The sequence below is a fragment of the Ammospiza caudacuta genome, chromosome 5, assembly GCF_027887145.1.
Source record: "Ammospiza caudacuta isolate bAmmCau1 chromosome 5, bAmmCau1.pri, whole genome shotgun sequence".
Taxonomy (NCBI): domain Eukaryota; kingdom Metazoa; phylum Chordata; class Aves; order Passeriformes; family Passerellidae; genus Ammospiza; species Ammospiza caudacuta.
In genome coordinates, this window is record NC_080597.1 from 39,503,579 (window position 1) to 39,525,385 (window position 21,807).

General features: G+C 39.8%; 1 protein-coding gene across 1 annotated transcript in view; it reads left to right on the top strand.

The window, feature by feature from the left end:
• The first annotated feature begins 533 nt into the window (after positions 1-533).
• Positions 534-21,807, top strand: part of PAWR (pro-apoptotic WT1 regulator) — a 70,155-nt gene continuing 48,881 nt past the window's right edge. Inside the window, exon 1 of the mRNA XM_058805345.1 lies at positions 534-1,004. Coding sequence (XP_058661328.1) covers positions 534-1,004 — 471 coding nt within the window. The remainder of the gene's footprint in view (positions 1,005-21,807) is intronic.

The following is a 21,807-nucleotide window of genomic DNA, read 5'->3' on the forward strand; positions in this document are numbered from 1 at the left end:
GAACGCGGCTCCCCGGGCAGGCAAGCGGGCGGCGGGGGGATGGCACCGGCTTCGGGGGATGGTACCCGATGGCCCGGGGCGAGGGACGGCGCTGCGCGGCCGTCGTGGCCGCAGCGGGCGGGCGGAGGAGGCGGGTACTGCCGGGCAGCCCCGCGCCGAGGGGTGAGGGGAGCCGCGGGGAGCGAGGGGCGCCGCGCCGGGGCCGGGCGCCGCGGTCCGAGCCGTGGGAGCCGAGCGTGCGAGGGCGGGCGGTGATGGAGACCCATCCCCTGGGGCCGGGGGTTCCCGGGGAGTTCGCGAAGCGGCGGGACGGGGATGGGCAGTGCGGCGGGACGGCTCACGTCCCCTCTTTGTTTCTCTCCAGGGTGTTTGTGCTTCTCCGAGCCTCTCTCCCCGCCCCCGACTCTCCCGCCCCCGTCTCTCCCGCCCGACCCGCCGGGACCTCTCCTCTCCGGGCAGCAGCAGAGCCGCCTCGGGGCGGGCGGTAGCAGCGGTGCTGGTGGGGCGCTCTCGCCGTCCAGCCCGCCGGGAACATGGCGACTGGCGGCTACCGCAGCGCCGGGGGTAGCACCACGGACTTTCTGGAGGAATGGAAAGCCAAGCGGGAGAAGATGCGGGCGAAGCAAGCACCGCCGGCCCCGGGCGCACCGGGCGGGGGGGAGCCCCGTCCTGCGGGGGGCGGCCCCTCAGCCGAGCTGAACAACAGCAGCAACCTGCCCCCCGAGCGCGCGGCGCCCCCCGCCGGCGGGGCGCTGAACTGCGTCAGCCTCGCCAGCGCCGCCCTGGGCCGCGGCGCCCCCGCCAAGGAGCCGCCGCCGCCTCTCGCCGGGAGCCGCGGGGCCGAGCCCGCCACCGCACCGGGCTCCCCTGAGGGTGAGGAGAAGCTGGCCGCCAAGGGAAAGAGCTCGGGCCCCAGCGCCAGGAAGGGGAAGGGGCAGATCGAGAAGAGAAAGCTGAGGGAGAAGAGGAGGTCGACAGGTGTGGTGAACATCCCGGCCGCCGAGGTGAGCGGGGACGGGGGCGCGGCCGCAGCGGAGCCGCCGCTGGGGGCGCGGGCGCAGCCCCGGTGCCGCGCTGCTGGCGGGCGCTCTGCGGCCCGGCCCGGGCGCGCTCCCTCCGCCGCGGGCGGCAGCGCTGCCGGACGGACGCGCGGTGCTCGGGCAGGGCGGCGTCCCAAGCGACCCACAGATGGGGTGTCGTTTATCCCGTATAAACAAACTAGACCTGTCCTAACTTGCGGCTTTTTTTTTTTTTTTTTTTAGTAGCTTCTTGTCGACAGAGAGTAAGTTCAAACCTTTTGGAGATCAAACTGAGACACGTGCCTGTTAAAGTATGGTCGAAATAATAGTAATGAGAGAAAATTGATTTATCAGGTTGGAATAGATGTTCAGGTGTAAATATTATTCAGTTTGGAAACCAGAAGAATTTCCTGCACTGGAAAAAATGTAGTGGTTTGAAGAGCATTTTTTTGAGGCAGAGGAAGATATTTTTATCAGCCAACACCACTGTCCTCTGCGGTTTGCTACTAGTATAAAAATCTGGCATTGATTTGTAATACTCCTAGAGGAATTCAGAAGAATGATAACTAAGCTTTTAGCTTGTTTTGCAGTTAATAAGAAAGGCCACAGGAAACTTTGAACAGAGTTGGATTTCTGTCTACAGTTTTGAACTAGTATTGGTGATCACCATATTTTTGTAGAAAAAAGATTCTTCTGGTTAATATTATGGATTATTAAAGTAAGTCAAGAAAATTCAAGATCTTTGTTTCTGAAGCAGCAGGAGAAGATGAAATTGTGTTTTTCACACCTGAAGTCACTTGTGACATCCTAGGCAGTCTCATAGCACACCCTTTCATGTGAGGTGGTCTTGGAAGGTTGAGAAGTGAGTTTCAGGAACAGTAGAAATCTTTATAACTGTGGTTTTTGAGAACAATTACTTGCATAGTCTTTAGTTTGAGGTAAAGAGTTTTGGCATAGGTCTTCAGTGTCATTGTTTTGTTAAGTGGTGAATACAAGTGAGTTATTTTGGTTTTTTTTCAGGGTGTGCAAGCCTCATAGACTGTACCTTGTTTGTTTTATATGGACCTCCCTTAAATACCTACCCCTTGTGTCTTTTATAGGAACCTAAAAATGCTGCATCTTTACTTCTCTAAGTGAACTAGTCCTAGCCCAGTCAGTAATGGTTTTGCACATTGCAGCAGGTGTTGTATGATGTGTATTTTAGGGGTCTCTGTGGTGTGCCCTGTCCCTAGTTGTACTCTGGTTGGTTGGTTGGTTTTGAGCAGTGGGTTTCTTTTTGCTCTTTGAGACTAACATCCCAGTTCTTTGAACTGCTGTTCCTTTGGTAGATTTCGGATGGTGTGGTTTGGGGTTTGGTGAGTTTGGTTGTGGTTGGGGTTTCTGTTTGTTTGTTTGGTTAAAGTATTACTCAAAATGTGTCTTGCTTTCCAGGAAAACACATTCCTTGTTCAGCAGCCATTAGAATCCTGTGCTTGAATTTGCTGCATTTTTAAGGATGTCTTTATTTATTAAGGGTAACGTGTTTAGGCATTGAGAAACAAGTTCCCACCTGCCCCCTAAACTTTGCTGAGTGTCACCATGTGTTGGTGCTTCTTGGAAACTTCTTGTACCTTTATACTAATTGCTTCTATAAGTAGCAATTAAGCATTTCATCACATTTTTGGGGTCAAATTTTAATAACTGTAGGTAACTGTTGTACAAGGTGTCATTGGAGGAGCTTGCTACTAATAAGTGTTGCATTTTTTACCAGGACATACTTATGCAGAGCTATCTCTTTTCAGTATTTCACCTTTCTTAAATGTTTTTATTCCTTGCCACATGCATTCCTAAGAATTGTTTAGCTAGGGAGCACTAGATCATTCCTGGTAGTGAACAGCTTCAAAAACAGTCTCCAGTGTCAAATGTGAGTACTTACTTACTGGTTAATGCTTTGCAGACTATTTACTTGTCTTTCATACAGCTTTGTAGTCATGAGAAAATGCTTTAAAGTATTGATTCAAGCTGGTCAGCTGAAGTTCTCAGACAAAAGAAGGCTGTGATGTAGATGATGGCTTGTTGGAGTGATCTGCAACACTCCAGTTTCTCACTTGGTGCTAGGCATAGTTTACTGTTCAGTCAATACATAGTGACTTGGTAGTAGTACACCCTGAATTTTACCATTTGTAGCTCTTGATGGTATATGTTTTAAAATTGGTTCTCAGGAGATGTTATTTTAGAGTTTTGCTGGATGTTTCATTGTCTTATTTTTCAAGAAAATAATTTTTGTAAGAATGAAGTAGACACTTTATGCTAAATGTCTCCCCTTTATGATCATCATGCCACTGTGGTGGTGACCTGTGAGATCCTCTGAAATGAAAATTGGTACCTGTTGAAAAAATGCACTCCTAGAAGACATGAAGTGCCTAAAAGCTTTTGTGCCCAAAAACTGAATACAAAAATAGGTTCTGCCTCAAAGAAGTAGGATTTAATTTCATTTGCAATGCAGCTGGAGAATTTATTGATAGGAAAGGTGGCAGAATAAGAACAGTTTGTGTTGTCTAAGTTATCTTGAAACAGGCATGAAAAATGTTAGCAGATTACTTAGTAATGATTAATTTCTCTCCTGTTCAATGGGAAGGTAATAGGGCCAGTTCTTCAAGAGTTCTGTGTCTTAACTGTATTTTGTATGGGTGTTGATGGAGGACAGAAACCACATTGGAAGCTGTGAAAACAGAGGGTAACAGGTTGGAAGTTGACAATGCTTTGTATTTGGAGACCACCATGATAAAGTAAAGACTGTTTATTTTACCTTCTCAGCACTAGTGCTTATCTAAGTCATGGTGACTTTTGAAAATGGCTTTGGAAATACAGTGTTTTTCCTTTCAGCATTTGTAGTTTCTTGGAAGTTGGATTTTGTCTAAATATTAAGTGCTGTGGGATTTGAGTTTTTTTGATTCGTAACAATTCTTCAGGTTGTAAAAGGTAACTGAATTATATGTAATTACCCTTACTATGTATGTTATCTTCCTTAAATATTAACTTTTATAACCATTTTTGATTATGTTGGGAATGTTTCTCAGTTTGCAGCTACTCACCTGATGCAGGTGTTGAGTTTACTTGCAGCATTTTTCTCATTTACAGTTGTTCTAATGCCTATTTAAGAAACACAGAGCTCCCATTATTCCCCAGTGCTTTATGAGGATCCACATATAGGATAACAGTTATGTTTTGTATTGTTATCATAATTATGTCCAACTCCAGGCAAGCCACAGTGCACTGGTGAAACTGCAGCTTTACTTTTGTAACTTTACATTTGAGAATTATGCTGATATAGCTGTGTGAGTAAGGTTTTTTTTTTGGGTGGGTGTTTTTTTTTCTGAACTCCAGAAAGGAGAATAACAAATATTTTTGTGGTTACCTTTTCAAAAGTATATATAATATACTTTTTAAATATATATATAATCAAAATTTTGGTTCATTTAGCAAGGACAGTTGTATAGCTGGGTTTTGTGTAATATGTGCAGTATAGATACAGTTTACATTTTTACTTAACCAGATGGAAGTCATCTAAGTTGGGAAGTGTTCTTTTGCTAATAACAAGGTGATGAATTATTTTAAAAGGTGTAAGGAACACTGATCTGTGTATTTTGTACCTGAGGCTGCCAGACCTGAGACACAACAGTCTCCTGACCTGTTCGTGGGAAATACTGGAGTGAAAGGCAGAAGTGATTCAAATATGGACTCTGCAAAGGATGTTCAGCCAGTCTGTGTTCATCTCTTGTCTTGTGAATAGCAGTGAAGATACAGCTTTCTGCATCCCCACTGGTGGCTCCCTGGCAGGAGTCTGCCTGTGTGTTTAGAAGGCAGTGCATGTGTGGTGCTTGGTAGGTGTTGTACGGAACGGCAGCCTTGGAAGCAAGCAGAGCAGTGAGTGCTTTCTGTGGGCAAAGAGTTCCTGCTACTAGAGAAGTCCAGTCTGCTCAGTTGAGACTAACAGAAAGTTGCTGTGTTCCAGTTGGAAAAATATCAAGAAAATTTAAGTGCTACATGTGTCGGGCATAGCAATTACTGTGTGTCTTGTAAAGGAATTGAAATCCTTCTCTGAACGGCTGGCAAATAGAGAGAGGAGTGGAATCCTGTACTGGCTGTTGAGCTCTTTTGATTAGAAGTTTGCCTTCAGCATTATCGTTCTTAGTGATTCCCTACCTGAGGATTAAAGTGTCTTCATGTTATATCTTGAGATTAATGAGTAGTGTCTTTCCATTGTCTAACATCAGTTGTGTTGTAAAACAACTTGTCTGGTTTTGTGTTGAGGAAAAAACAGCCTCAATAAGTGGTTGTTCAGAGCACTAGGAAAAACCCCTGCATCTGACTTACATGCTTACCATTCATGCAGATGTAGCACTGTTATAGTGGAAGTCTGAAATATATTTATTTGACCTGGACAGCCATTCATGATAGGTTAGACCATTCTCTTGCTGGCTTTCTCTAGTGAGCACATCTTACTAGGATTCCATTTATGGTTCTTCTTTCAGATGTGGCAGGGTGAATAGAAACATTTTCAGGTTCTAATAAAAGAATTGTATTGAGATTGTTTATATCCATTTTGTTTTGCTTTTAATGCCTTTGTGAATTCTGATTTTGACCACGTCTCCTGACAATACCTGTTCAAAGGACATATTTTCTTCTTTCCATCTTTTTTTAGCATATGATAAGCTTATCCTTATTTTTTTTCAAGTGTTGTTTTAAGAGTATGCTTTAATATCCTGACATAGCTAGGTACTGGAAGTTATTTGTCCAAAAAACCAATCATAACTAAGTTTTTAATAAACTTTAAAGTGTGAGAAACTTTCAATCTCAGAATCCTGTAGCAACTTCTAAATCACTGTGTGTGTACCTTCCAAGCCTGGTGTGCCCATCCCATTGCTTGTCACTGGCAAGCCTGAGAGAAAACCAGGTTTGCCTGTGATAAGCAATGGAACTGGTTGGCAAAATCTGAGTTTATGTGTATGCTCATGAGGTCTGTCAGTCATCCCCATGAGGTGTTGTCTACAGTGAACTGCACTTGAAACATTCCTACACCGACACACACAGCAAGAGGAACAAGGAAGAGAAGCTTCCTTAATCCCGGAGATGTGACATCATTGGTAAAGGTGAAACCTGGTGAGATGAGTCCTGTGGCTGCTGTGTTACAATTACAGGCCCTTCAGGAGAGATCAGGTAGGGAAGGTGAGGTGAAGAGGTGGCATAGGTCATAGAGGGGCTGAAATGTATGGAGCTCAGAGTTGGCACAGTTGAGTGCTACTGAGTAAGGATTAAGGGACAAACTTCATTGTGGAAGTCTTCTATAGGCAACTCAGCCAGGATGACAGCACTGATAAATTATCCTTTAAGGAGCTAAGGAATAGAAATCAGCCATCCTTGTTCTTATGGGGGACCTTAACTTGCCAGATGTTAACTGGGAGCACCACACAAACAGGTCCACAAAATTCCTGGAGCACCTGGATGGTAACTTGATATAGATGCTAAGGGAGTTTATTAGGAAAGGGGCCCTTCTTGATTTGTTGCCTTCATCAGAGTGGGGCTTGTGAGTGGAGTGGATTGACTGGTCTGTGGCTGTCTTGGCCACAGTGACCAGGAAGTGATCAAGTTTAAAATGGTCATGAGAAGAGCAGACTTCAGGCTGCTCAGGGAACTGGTGAGTAAGGTCACTTGGGAAGATGGTGCTGTGGTCTGACAGTGCTGGTCTCTTCAGTACCACGTTCCTAAGAGTACAGGAGCAGGTAGCTTGAAAATACTGGAAATCAGGCATATGAGACAAAGGGCTAACTGGTTGGAGCAGGGATCTTCTTCTGCAGCTAAGGCAAAAAGGAAACTGTATGTCCAGTGGGAGCAATGTTCATGGACACAGGAAGATTACAAAGATGCTGTTTCACCTCTGTGGGGAGAAAATGGAGAAAATTGGTGTAGCTAAAGCTCAGTCAGAATTGAAGCTGGCCAGAACTGTGGGCGACAGTAGAAGGGGCTTTCTAAAATATGTTGATAGCAAAAGGCAGTGCAGAAATAATATATGTGATGAAGATGGTCACCTCAAAAAATGGAACGTAGACATTGCAGAGATTTAATTGTTTCTTCACTTCAGTCTTCAACACTGGTGGTGGCCTCTTGGAGTCCCAGTGCCCTGAGCTGGAGAACCACGACTGTGAGAATGATAAACTCCCAATGAACCCCGGTGTTGTAGAGAATTTGCTTTTCCAGCCGGATCCCTCGAAATCCATGAGACCTGATGGAGTTCATCCAAGGGTGCCCAAAGAGCTGGCTGATGTCATCACAAGACCTCTCTCAATGATTCTGGAATGGTCTCAGGAATCTGAAAAGGTCCCAATCGACTGAAATTTGACAAATGCCCCAATTTTCCAGAAGAGCCAGAAGGCTGCCCCTGGTAACCACAAGTCTTTCAGTTTCACTTCAGTTCCTGGTAAAATCATGGAGAGGATTATGTTGGGAGTTTTTTAGAAACACCTGGAGGACAGTGCAGTCATGGGGCACAGCCAGCACAAGTTCATGAGGGGCAAGTCGTGCTTGTCAAACTGAATTTCCTTTTTTGACAAGGTAACTCTCCAGATGATCAGTGGATGCCAGTTGTGATCTTTTTGGATTTCAGTAAAGCTTTTGATAATCTATGTCGCAGTATCCTTCTGAACAAAATGTCCAACACACAGCTGGATAAACATGTTATGCAGTGGGTGAGCAACTGTGAGCAAAGGGTTGTGGTGAGTGGAGTTACATTAGGCTGGTGTCCTGTCACTAGTGGGGCTCTGCAGGGCTCCATCCTTGGCCCTGTGCTCTTCAACATCTTCATGAGTGACTTGGACACAGGACTGGAAGGAATGCTAAGTAAGTCTGCTGATGGCACTGAGTTGGGAGGAGCTGTTTATTGCCATGAAGGGAGAGGGACATTGACAAATAAAAGGGCTGGGCAACCACCAACCCTATGAAGTTTAAAAATTACAAGTGTTGAATTCTGCACCTGGGATGGGGCAACCCTGGGTGTGTGCACTAAATGGGGAGTGTAAAACTGGAGAGCAGCCCTGTGGAAAAGGACCTGGGGGTCCTGGTTGATGGCAAGTTGGAAGGGCCACTGTTGATTGGTTCCATACAAGTCTGTACTGTGTTCTTCAAACTATATTCAGTTTACACTTATTACATTTATGTAAACTCACGTGTGGTTTTCTTTGCAACTTTTCTTCCCCCAGGGTTGAAGTTGTGTATTTAAGTAATTCGATTTGAAAGACTAAGTGAGCAACTTATTTTTTGTGCTAGACGAGGTCATGTGAAATTAAAATAAAAACTACAACCCTGATGTTTTATTTCATGATTTGACTGTATTTGATCAGCTTGTATGTTGCTATGAAGAACTGAATGGCACATTTAGGTCTCTCTTACTCTAGGACTGAAAATCTTATATTCAACTCTGTTGTATAGTCTTACCATGTAATAATCACATCATCTTAGATGGTAGCTATGTTTGGTACAAAATACAGGAACATCATCCTGAATTAAGGTAAGCTTAAAAAAATAAATTAACCAAAAAAAACCCTTGAGAGAAACAAAAGTAATGCTGTGCCATCTGCAATTTTTACCTGTCTTAATTCTCAACTGTTACTCACCTTTAAACAACAACAACAACAAAGTGCTAGGTATGGGCTTCACGCAGTGTTTTTTGCAGTATTTAATTGATTTTCTTGATCTGAAACCTAAGTAAGTGACTGATGTCTTGAATCTTTTAAGTCAGAAGCTTTTTAGTAGGTGAGAGACTTGTGGAAGCATAGTCCAGTGCAATGCTGGGTGTTTTCTTTGTGTAGGTATTGAATCTAAGTGTAATTAAGGCTGAAAGGAGCCTCAGGAGGTCTTTAATTCATCCTTCTTGCATCCAGTCAGACCTTGAAAATCTCCAGGGATGAAGTCTTCACAGCTTCTTTGGACAGTGCTACCAGGACATGATGTCCCTGAAATGACAGAGTTTTCCTTTCTTTTTGTCTGTCTTTTACATTTATATCCATTGTCTCCTGCCATGCACTGCTGTAAAGAGCCTAGGTCTACTTGGTGTCTGCCTGGGACAGTTGGAAAAAAGATGGATTTGGTTTTTTGGAAGAGCAACCATCTAGATGGGCAGAAATAGGTGATATAACAAGATCTGAGGTACAAAGGCAGGATAGCTGGGCAGAATGCATGCAGCACTCAGATGTGGAAAGGTGTTGTGAAATAACAGCTGATTGTATGTGTGGTGTCTGAGCCACAGACATGTGTGAGGTGTGTGAGAGACCATAGTGGGAGGCAGAAGGAAGCAGTAATGGGGAATTCCCCTCTTTCACTGTTCCTGATCAGCACTTTCTGACCCTGCTGCTTATTTTTGTGAATTATAGGAACTTGTTCATGTCCTACTTGTCCACTGTAGTTACTGGTACATATTTTATGAACTGTTTTGTGTGCAATATGCAGTTTAGTGTTTGGAGGAACATGGGATTTCTGAAACCTGCACTCATCTGGATTGTCTCTTCCCACTGTATGCTGTTTGTAAAGTTCTTTAGCTTAATTTTTCCTCTCTGTGCACCAATAATTGCAGTGTGTCTGACTAAAGAACCATCTTGCTCAGTGTCCTGCTCCTGCCATGACCATAATCAGACACATAGGAAAAAGTCTGCAGAAATGTTGCCTGGTGTTCCTGTGAGATAGCTTTCTAGCCATGTGGCAGTTTTCATCTCAAAGACTTGCTACACTGTATAGAAATTGCTAAATAGACAGAAATTAATACGATTTTACGTGTTCAGTCTCCTCCTCAAATTGTGTAAACTTTTAGTAAACAAAACATCAGCTGACAGTGAGGTCCACACTTCTAAGAACTCTCCTAGATGATGAGATACCTCTCTGATTATTTCCTTCTCTTCCCTGCAGAAACTCAATGTGGTATCTGTAAGCCTCATGTCATGATCCCCGTTCACCAGTTACTGTATATTTTCCTCAAGATTGTTGAGCTTCTGAAAGATGACCTTTATTGCAGAGTTTAGGAGCTAATTAATATTCTGGTACTCTGACGGATTATTAAACAAAGTGAACAGCAAAAAAGTCTTAAACCAACAATATAGGGTGAGCAACCATTTCAAAAGAGTTCCAGGAACTCTTTTTGAAAATTTAGAACAAATTTTATCTGAATACTCCCAAGATGCAATGAACAGAGTGATCAGTGATACAAAGTATAATTTCAGTTTTTTCCATAAATGTACATTTTGTTTTTGCAAGTTGAACTAGGAATTATTATTAATATTGATCAATGAATGAGTGCTTTGCTCAGCCAGAACTATGCCAGTGCCTTGTTAGCCTTAGTTGTTTGCAGTTTGGCAGTGGTTGTGCTTGTAGTCTGTGTCCCAGACTGTAACTCACAGATTGAGATGGAGTATGTGTATTTTTTATTTGTGGCAATGAAGTTTATTAGCAGTTATAGACTAAATCTAATCTGAAATAGGACCATGACTTCATTTTTTCACAAGTCTGATATCAAGAGTCATATTGATCTCTGGTCAGAAAACAGTGCTTAGCAGTATGAGTAAGGACTCATACCTCTGTTAACTGAGCAACTCTCCTCATTTTGTCCTGTATGATACACATTCTTCAGAATGTGGGAGAACAGCCTGGAACCTGGAAAAGATTCCACGTGTGACTGCTCTGTTCTTTGTACTCTAGTAACTATTATCTTTTCACAGGTAATATTTAATGATTTGTGTTTTTTCCTGAAGCTGGTAGCTGCTACAGGTGCCTCTAGAACACAAAGTCAAAAGCTTACCTTTACTTGTTTGTAGTTTGTTTTCTTTTGAGGAGTAGTTTTGAGTAAGATCTGTTTTGATTAAAGATCTAGATATTTTTGGAATGTTGAAATTGGACTGGAACATGGAAATGCTTGGTCCTGTAGAAAATTATAGTTTAGACCTGTATTAAACAAGTTGTTTAACTTCTGTCTGTTACACAGCCATATTTAGGGTTACCATTTTTTCCTTCCTATAAAAGCTCTGAGGTCCTTTTGTAAAAAGTTCTCTTTAAATTAATGCACTAACTCCAAGATAAAAGATTTTGTGTGTGTATGTGTCTGTAATGTGGGACTTCAAAGGATGATTGTATGACACTGTCATTTCAATTAGATGAAAGCTAAAAACTTCTGCAAAATTATGAGAAATGCTGAAAGATTTAAAAACTGAATGTAGAGGCATTTGACAGAGCAATCCTTTGGTTTTATTCTTTTAGAAAAATAGCTGAAGATATGATGAATTGAGATGGTCCACATTATTTTTTTTGTATTTTAAATTACATTCATTTATACTATATTATACTGAGAAGAGGTAAAGGATATGTTTGGAGCTTAATCATTAGTTAATGATTTGTCGTTGTTTTTCAAGATGTTTGAGCCTAGAAAATGGTCACATTTCTTTCACAAAGGTAGTAAAGACTGTAGGAATGTCAGAAATGCAGTCGTTTTTCAGATTTGGAATTCTACAGCTGAATGTTTAAGAAGCATATGTTTGGTGTGTTAAGTACTCTGATAAAGCATTCCAATGAAGTATATTGGAATTGGGCACTTCAAGCATTTTTAACAATTAAATTAGGGCCCCACACTTGACAACCAAATATTTAGGTACCAGCATTCAGTTATTTCTGAATGGCATAGCTGGAATTTTGTTGGTCCTAACCCATCTGTCAAAGAGTTTCCTATTCAGCCTATTTCTCTATTCTTTTGATCTCTTACTAATAGGTTTGAAAAGGACCAAGTCTGTCGTACTTCTTCATGGCTAGAAAGACATAGAAACTCTAAAGGTAATTTGGTGAAAATAGAAATAAGCTAAAAATTACCAGACTTATACAGTGAGATACCCTGTATCCTCTTGAAGGTGATGTGCATTGTAATTACCTTGTGTGAAATACTGCACCTCAGGCAGTTGACTTTTACAGCAAAATATGGGAGTTATTTTTAGCCTGAGGCAGAAACTGAGGAGCATCTCCTTATCTTCTTTAGTCTAAAACATAAATGGGTGTTTTAATACATCCCATTTGTGGGCTTGCTTCTTCCTTTAATTTAAAAAAAAATTGGGGCTTGTGAGATGTCAAATCAGTTTTTGTCAAAGTTACCCAGAGGCTGTTTGAATGCAGGTGTTGCTAAGCAGCTCAATACAAAAAACCACTTCTCATTGCATATTACTTTTTTATGAGAATCAAACCAAGAATTTGGAAATATTGATGTGTTTTTGCATGCATGATGTATTCATAGCTGCCATTCTGTTTCCCTTTTTGATTTTTCCATATTTTTTGTGGTCTGTTTATTTAGAATCATCTGGAGGTTGTTTCTATGTTTTTATGTTCTAAAGCTCTCATCATTTACTACTGGCATGAGCAGAGAGATCTGAAGCCTGGATTCCATACATTGTGCAAGCTATCAGTTAATATCTATTCCATTAAAATAAGTGTAAGCATCCCTACAGCCTTGTATTTAGGTGCTACAGTTTATTAATTCAGGTTGAGAATAGCTGTTCTTCTCTTTTGAGATCCTCCTTGGATCAGTGTGGAAGGGCCAGGAAGGTGCTCAGGCACTGCTGAACTTGTGGTTAATAAATCGTGCTGACTTTATGTGACTCCATATGGAAATAATGCAGAATGTGGGTGTGCAAATGTGATACAGTGATGTTCAAGCTGACTCTCAGACCTTTGGATGTCAGTGTTGCTTCCACTTCTGAGAGTGTTTGGTGGGCCTGCCACTGTATTGAGTGAGTACAGTTGTTTTTGAATGAGTACAGATTGTGCACCTGGTGCATGGGCTTGAGTCTGTCTGTCAGATCTTAGTTTGGAAGGAGCAGTATTAGAGAATAGCTTTTGTAGCACTTTGGAACAATGGAAGGGTTTATGTTTCTTTAAAATATACCTGTAAAAATCTTTCTTTAAATATGCTTGGGTTTTTTAGCCTGAGGCAGAAACTGAGGAGCAATTTACTAGATTCAGTGATGAAATCATAGGAAATAACAAAAAAAGGCGAAACTGAAGGATAAATTCAAGATGTGTCTATCCTGTAATATGTTGCAGGCCTTCAACTAAGATGAAAAAATGTCCTGATATTTAAAAAAACAGATGATAAGGAAAGGTAGCTAACTACAGATGTAGTTTAGAAGAGATAATTTTGTTGGTGTGTCTGGAGAAAATTGATGAACATGACAAATAAAAAGCAGCTCATTAAACAGAGGTGATTTTCTCTCATGCTGTTGATTGGTTTATTTTTATCTTTTCTTTTAGTTTTTTGGTCTCTTGAATGCATGTTGTATCCAATGCTCATACTTGCGTATGAGATGGTATTTATAAAGTCTTTTGCAATTCTTCGTAATCTGGAGACTGAGATAAACTTTTTTCAAGAATACGGGGAAAAACCAAGCAGGGTTGCATAATTGTTAACTTTTAAATCTGCAGCGACTGTGTGGCTGGATTTTCTCTTCGTTTTCCACAGCACTTCCAAAATGAGTATGGGATAGATAAAACTTTTATTGGAAAATAGAGGTGAGCATGTGGCAAAGAGAAAGTAGAGCAGCAGTATTTGAGTGTCAGAAGGGAGAAAGAAAAGTGTTGTTCCAGTCAAGTTATATATGCCATGTTTTTAATTATAGGTTCTGAAATGGAAGGTTTGTTACAGCCATTCTTAAAACACAGGTGACCAAGATTTTTGTTCATATAAATGTGTATGAATCTAAGCTTAAATATGAAAATTAGTTTGGTTACATTTTTACTAGCCAGTATTTAAAATTACAATTTAAATACACCTCTTTATTTCCCTGTGAAATTGAATTTGTAGCATTTATGCAACCTATAGTTCAGGGCAGAGTTCTAAATCTGAAATAAATGGTAAAGAGTCTTTTTTTTTCCCCGTTTGGTTGTTTGCCACAGTCATTGGTTCTCTGTTTCAGGACTCCAGTGGAAGCTAGGAGGGACTGTATGAACTAGGATCTGTGGCTGGACTAGTATTTGGTCAGTATCAAGAGTTGATTAGCAAAAAGGAAAGAAGGCCTGTAAAATAATTTTCCACGGTTTTAAGTGGATTTTTTTTCCATTATAGTCTACTTTTATTCAATTTACAGAATTAAGATTTTTCTGTCTTTTGTGCAGGGATGGTTCTTCTGCTTGGACACTGTTTATTAGGAATCTGCACTAATTAATCGTGAATGAATCCCCTAAAATATCACTGGATATGTTGTGCCATAAAGAGGTTTCCATCAGGGATTGCAGATGGTGCCTTATAGCTGGAACTCAGCCTGGACCATATTTTTCTAGCTGTCCTTGTGTGCATGAACTGTTTGTAGGCCAGCACTCTGTGAGCTTCATAGGTGATGGGATGTAAGGAGTGAGCTCAGAGGGACTGGTGCTGGCTTCTGAATGGGATGAGTGTGGGTGTGTGCTGGGTGAGAGGGAAGCTGCCTGTCCACACAAAGAAGCTTGGAGGATGTAGTGGGAGGTCACAGGTATTTGTGCCTAGGCTCCAAATTCAGCTTTGCATCGAGGCTTGAACCAAAGTAATTGCAGTTGGTTTCATTTGAAAGGTCTTGGCTTTAAATTAGCTGCAGGTCCAAGGAAGAACATGTTCTCTCTGTGATAGGCAGCCCTTCCAGAGAGGACTATAAATAATGTCATGTAGTTATGGAAATATATTCCTTGAAATATTTTACTTTTGAGAAAATTATGAATTTTCTAGTCAGTGTTTTCATGTGTTAGCAGCTACTGGTACAATTTGATTTGAAAGGTGCAATTGTAACTGAAAAAGAAAATTTCTTGGGAACAGAAGAAAATTAATCACTTTATTTCCTCACATTTTTACTTCTAAGAACTTGACTAAGATTTTAGGTGGCATGCCTCATGTCTGTAAGAGGACATTCCCTTTACTGGTTGTAGCCACAGATTTTATTTAACAAGAACAGTCTCAGAATGTTCAGTCATGCTTTAACTGTATGACAAACAAAATGCCTGAAGCACATAGAGATAACAGCAAATGGGGACTGTATTCTAGCAAAGGGACACTGGCTCATTAAAGAATTGTGTTCACCCCTGGTATTCCAACCCTTTCCTGTCTTTCTCCCCTCAAAATTCTGGCACTGCCAGTATCTGGTGATAGTATACTCCAGCAATTAAGAGGTGAAAGCATGTGAAGCCTGTATGCCTGACAAGTTCATTTAAGGTAAAAACTTGTTACACCAATACAACATTTCCTATTGATCACTGAGAGTATTTAATTTGTTACAAATCTGTTTCCCAAAGTACAACAATGAAAAACCCCACTTAAAATGCACCCATTTGAAGTGTAGCTAGCAATCTTCATAAGTCCTTTTGTTGTGTGTATGTGTGTATAATGAAGGAAAGTAGGCGGGTGGATAAAAGCTGGAATAATCTTTAAGGTTTAGTTTTAAAACTTCATCTTAAAGATAAAAAAAAAGAGTAGAGGTACTGGTATTTAAACCTTTGTTTGGCTTCATTTAGAGCAAGCAGGTAGATTTTCTATTTTACAGTGTAGTTGATTGCTTTATTTCTGATTTGTTTTGTAGCCTGATCCTCCATTTATCTTAGTAATTTGTTTCTGACTAATATTTTAATAGCTTGTTAGGTACCATGTCCACTTCTGTAATCAATGTATGATTTATTGGTTTTCATTCTTTAGTGTAGTATCCAATTTAATTAAATGAGATTGACTGTTTTCGTTAGTTGTGGTAGCTATTTAATTCTTAATTTCACCAAAACTCCTGGGTGTATGCTTCTAGGGATTTATTTCTTATTTATTTTTTCATGTCTTCATTCTCAGTACAAGTTTGTAATGTTTATGCAAAGGTCTATGCTTGTAGAAAACTTTTTATTAAATTCTTTTGAAGTTTTAATGGATTGTTGTTTTTAAAGATTGTGTGCTGGGAACTTTAAAACAAAACATCCTTTCAGGCTGTGAATGCATTTTGCATGCCTTGGACTTCTTTTGTGTCTCCAGGTATGTCTGAGGTAGAGCAAAGGTCAAATGTTAACCATCTCCTCAAGTTACGTTTCAGATTAAGAAGACATGAATGTCAGGAATTTGCAGGATTGAGTTTAGTGAGGCCGGTAATGTCAAAGTATTAGCTGCAAAAGTGAGGAGGGAAGAAGGGAATGTGGTGAGAGGGAGGGGGTTATTTTGCAGATAGTTAAAAGTACTTCACCCTGGGCAGACAATGTGTTACATGGCATCTCTGAACTGGTGGTGTTGGGATGAAAAAGTGTGTTGTGCGTGTTTTACTTAAAAATTAGCTTTACTAGCTGTGGAATGGTTTGGCTCTGAACAAAATTAGCATTTGCTGCTGCTTGTATTTTTTTATTTATTCTTACTTTTTGTCAAATGTTTTAACACCTTTGAAAGTCTGGGGAAGTGTGATCGTGGATGTTCAGATTTTTGTTTTTCTTTTTTCTTTTTTTAATTGGGGAGCTTTGCAAGAATGTGCTTATTTTCTGCTTAAATGCATTTGCTGCTTATAATTCAAATGAGTTCATAGATGAGTGCTTTTTACTTTCAGGATCAATCCTCTTCAAAAGATGGAGCTGTCCTTGAAAGGTAGATTTGTAAAAAGGCACTTATCTCCAGAAGGCTTTTTTTATTGTTCAGAACATAATCCTGTACTCTAAATATTTAATTTAGTAGCCAGAGTGTTTTACACACAGTTGGATTGAATTCCTTGATTTTTACGGAATGTTGAACTTGAAGATGATGGTTGAGTCAGTTCTTGTTGAAATGTAAGTAGATATCTGCTGTTGTAATCAACTGACCCAGGACTTTAAGAACTTGCCAGGAGCTCAGTCCATACGATGCTGTTACATTTAAACTTGCTACTGTGTTGGAGCAGTTTACTTGTTGTGGGTATGTCACTATGCTACAGCGCCAAAACCTGGACAAAAGATAGTGGGAGCAAACAATTTCCACTCAACTGTTTTAAAGTATTTGGAAAGAGAACCGCAGAGCTAAGTGAAGACTTGTGAATTTTGGTTTTAAGCTTTAGTGCCTTTTGTTACAAGATACTTAAATGGGCCTGTAATGAGGCAGAAGGAATTGTTTTGGCTGCTTATCCATTTCAGACATTTGGCAGCTGCCTGTTTAGTCCCCATAAAAACTCCTTTGATTGTCTTTTCGTGACAGTAAATAGCAGGAGGAAAAGGTGTGAAGCTTAAACACTACAAATCTCTGTGCTGTATCTGCTGGTAGAGTACTGTACCAGAAATGTGCACATCACTTCCAGATGTTAATGTCTGGTAGGAGGACTAGGTGTAGTTTGTTTTGAGAACTGAATAAAATTAAAATACACTCAAGGGTATGCATTTTTTAACTTGATCTTAATTTGAAGACAGCCTTAATTTCCAAGTCAAACTTTACTGCTTTTATTTTATGCCGCCATGAATTGGTCAGAAAATGTCATTATTTTTGTCTTTGGTTCCTAATTTTGCTCAAATATAAATTTCCATCATGGCCTTTGTCAATACAGTCATTGCTTACTATGGTTATTGGCTGAAAGTTTACTTGTTTTCATCAAATAGTCCCTTCATATTGAAGGGGGAGGGTCAAGGAATCCTCTTGAGAAGGTACTTTATAATGCAGTCAAGAGCTACACCTGTGTATCCCTTAACTTCTCACTGGATCATGCAGCAATACACATGGAATAGGATTTGCAGTCTCCACGTGACTATGTTGATTTTCCAACATTTGTCTCTATGTTGGTTTTCCTTTGCAGTTTTTAATTCATGAGTCCCATTTCTTCTTTTCCTTGCATCTGAGAAAGTTGCTGCTCTCAGTAATGATAAAGCTGCAAATGCCAATGAAAGGCCAATAAAAGAAGCAATCCAAGTAATATGCAATTGAAGGAAATGCAGTGTCAGCGAAGGCATTGAGAGAAAGGAGCAGAAAATAATTCATGGAAGGGAGAGATATTTCTGATCTTGGCAGTTTTGATTTGATTTCAGTGAACTAGAAGATCACAAATCCATTGGAAGCTGACCTTTATTGGATTTGGTGCATTTGCAGCACCTTTGTTCAACATCTAGTCTTTATCATATAGTGTGTGATGAGTTGTGACTTTACTGTGTATCTGTTTACATAACCCATAGAGTTGAGTTGGAACAGTGAACCAGTGAGGGTACATTTGGACAGGGCAGCTCACTTTTTGGGTGTGGGTAACTTCAGCAAATTTCACAGGAAGAAGTATATTTCTATCCAGAAAAATGTATGCATTTTAAGCAGTCCATCTTTCTTCATTCCCCTAATGAATAATAGAGAATCAATTGGCTCTTTCAAAACCATAACCTTTGGCTTTTAAAAGATTTTCTTTGGCATATTTTAGGAGGACCTTTCAAATGCATCTGATTAGTTGTTTGTGTGGACTTTTTTTCCGAATTGTTTGCTTCTGCACATTTTTTTAGATGCGATTTTGGACTTGTGCCTGAATGCTTCTTTACACAGAGCTTTGAATTATAGAACATTTTGCCTGAATCATCTCAAAAAGACAGTATTGATCTCATTGTTGTCCAAATGTAAGAAAAATAAAAGCCAAGTGGGTTCTAAGATTTCCACTTTAGGGGAAGTGGATGACAGGACATGGAAGATAAATCAAGCAGCCTTGCTGGCTCTGTAAATGCATAGAAATATTGATTGGAGGAGCCTTTGGAAGTCTCAGAGCAGTACTTTGATCAGCCCTGCACCAGGTCAGCCTTGGCTTTGTCTTACTGAGGCTTGAGAACCTTTAAGGATGGTCTCTTCAACTGTATATCTGAGTAACCTCACCCAATGCTGTGCTGCTGCTCTCTAGCTGAAATATTGTTCCTGGTATCCAGTTGAGGCATTTTGTACCCTTTGCTTTATCATCTGCTGCTTCTGGGAACAGCCTGGCCCCCATCCACTTTGGAACTAACATTCCAGTGGTTGGAGCTTGCTCTTAAATTGCTCCCTGACTTCCTCTGTAGCAGGCTAAAGCCCTTCTTCATGTGCTCTTCCTCTGAAAACCATATCTAGTTTCTTTTCCTGCTGTTTAATTCATTTGCTATTTTCAGAAATTACTCTGATTTTGTACTTTAATCATATTTCAGTCAGAGTAAAGAGAGTATAAAGCATTGTTTATTATTTTTGTTGGTTTTCTTAGTCCTTCTTGTAAGTCAGCTGAATGAATCTGAGAAAAGTGTCTTTTTGTTGGTTCTCCTTGCTGGAGTTACTGTTCATCAGGCACATATCAGAGACTGGGTTGTTTCTTTTTTTATAAAAGAAAGAATTACCTATTTTTCAAGGTAGCTTCCTCAGAAACCAGTAAAAGTTCACATTTTTCTCAGATCCTTTTCTTTCCAGATGTTTCAGACACCTAGGGACCTTAATTCAACTGTTCTTTCAAAAAAGGAAATCAATATGAATCCACAAATGATATGTCCAATGCAGTAATTTAAGTTTATTTTTTAGGTTGTTCCTCGTTCTTTGAACTGAAGCATTTTAGTTGGAACCAGAAGTATTTCTAGTAACAAAAATACTCAGTGCTGATTTGGATAGATATGTGTTTTCATATTTATAGTATTTTAAAGAATTCTGGTATTGCTTGCAAGAGCCATCTAGGAGACTCATAATCTTGGTGAATTATGGAATGCACATACATTTGTATCTGTTATCCAGTTACAGATAGCTTAAATTTGAATGTGAAAACAGCATTAAATGTTTATTCTGACTAGTAGAAAAATGTAATAACTTTTCAAATCAATTCCAATATCCTAATTATCTGATAGTGCTTGTTTTTATAAAAGCTGAGTTCCGCCTTTGTGCTGATAAACAAGTACTTACTCCACTATTGTGAGAAGATTATATGTTCTTTTTAAAAGTTTTAAGGTATGTTTAGTAATAGAATGCCTTGCATGGTGGTTTTTTTTTTGCAGGATGGTTTTGAAAGCTGAATGACACTACTGGTTGTGAGTAACTTAGCTTAGTGTTTTCAAGAATGGTATTTTATTTCCTTAGTTTTCATTCAGAAAGCCAAATTCTAATCAAGTGCTTGATTTAGTTGTGGAGCCCAAATCTGAACAAGTCTGAGGAAAGCACAAAATAATTTTGTCATTTTAATACTGGTTCATATTATGCTTTATTTGTCTATAAAATGGTCCAGGGAACAAGAGCTGGCTATTGAGATGCTTAAAAGCCTTTCCATTTGACAGTTTTTCAAGGGACATATTCAAGTTGTCTCTGTCTTCCAGTAGTGGATAACTGTGACATCCATAATCTAAAATTTACAGATGGGATAAAGCTCAATAATAATCATAATGTTAGAGTGATCATAAAGTCCATTTGATTTTGTCTCCTCAAGTAAGCCTGAATAGCCTGTTCTTCCCCCCTTGATGCTTTTTTCTTTCTTCATGACTTATATGTAAGAAATGTAGTTTAATTTCTTAAGTATTTTGCTATGAAACGAAAGGTCGTGTGAGAATCCCCAGGAATCGGCTGTTTCCCAAGAATGTGACTCCTGGAAGATGGTTTGTTGTAACATACTGCTTCTGCAGCCATGATGTGCTGCATGTCAGAGTAAATTAGAGCACAGCTTATTCATTCTCCTGCTACATCACAGGAGTTGGGATTTTGAATACCCATTACTTCTTATTCTTCAGAGTTCATTAATAGTTTTGGACCATAAGTAAAGTTCTAGGTCACTGGCCCTTTCCCCGTTAGTGTTAATGGAGCCCTTTTTAAGTCTACTGGAATGTGAAGAATGAAGTTTTACTTCCCTTTTTGGGAACTCCTAATTTTTGCCAGTTGTACGATTACTTCAAGTTTCTGCATTGCTTTAAGGAATAAAAGAGTATCACTAATTTATTTACTATGAATAATTAGAATTTACAACACAAAGAAATGACATTTAAGCCTTAGCCTTTGAGGAAGCTAATTATCATGTATATGAAGATTCCCTAGAAGATGGGAACTGAATGCTGAGAAGCCTTGTTTTAATGAGACTGGTTTAAATTTCTTTTTTTATGTTAAGGCCTGTCTTTATTCTGATGCCCTACTCATTAGCTGAACAGAGAAGTGAGATTTGAGTGAACAACTAAGAAATTATTTTAAGCAAGCATGTCTCAAGTAATATTTTAGAAAAAATCAGCAGTTGAATTTCAAACTGAGATGTACAATTTGGGTCTTTAATGTAAAATTGTCTTTTCAAATATCAGTTCAAAAGTAGCAGCTTCAGACATTGTAGGATTTTGCCAAGTTACACTCCTTAGTAATTTTGGGAAGTACAAACAGGTTTAACTTGGTGTATAAACTATATTGCAATCAGTATTTTTTGCTTCCCCAAAACCCCCTCACATTATCTTATTAAAACAGGCTTTGCATGTTGATGGTTGTGGTTTTTCAAGGAAAGAGATCAGGAGGAGTGAGAATGTTCTCTTTTGTGTGTGTGTGACTGTATCCAAGTTACTCTCCGTAACCCAGGTTTTGTTCTGCGGCAAGCTAATTTAAATCCTCCTAGGAATGCACAAGATCCTTGCCAAAGGGTTTCACCAAGCAATTGAATGCTGTGTTTCAAAATAGGCATTCTTTACAAATACTTTTATTAAAATTTTTGTCTTTAAGAATAGACTGTAGCAGTGCGTGTGCTTTGTGGCAAATAGAGGTAAATGTTTAGTCTGTGCTGTTGAATAATTAAAAGTTCAGCACGGGCAATTTTGTCAGGAGTGTTGCTCACTGGAGGGTGAGCATATGAAGAAAACCACAAAT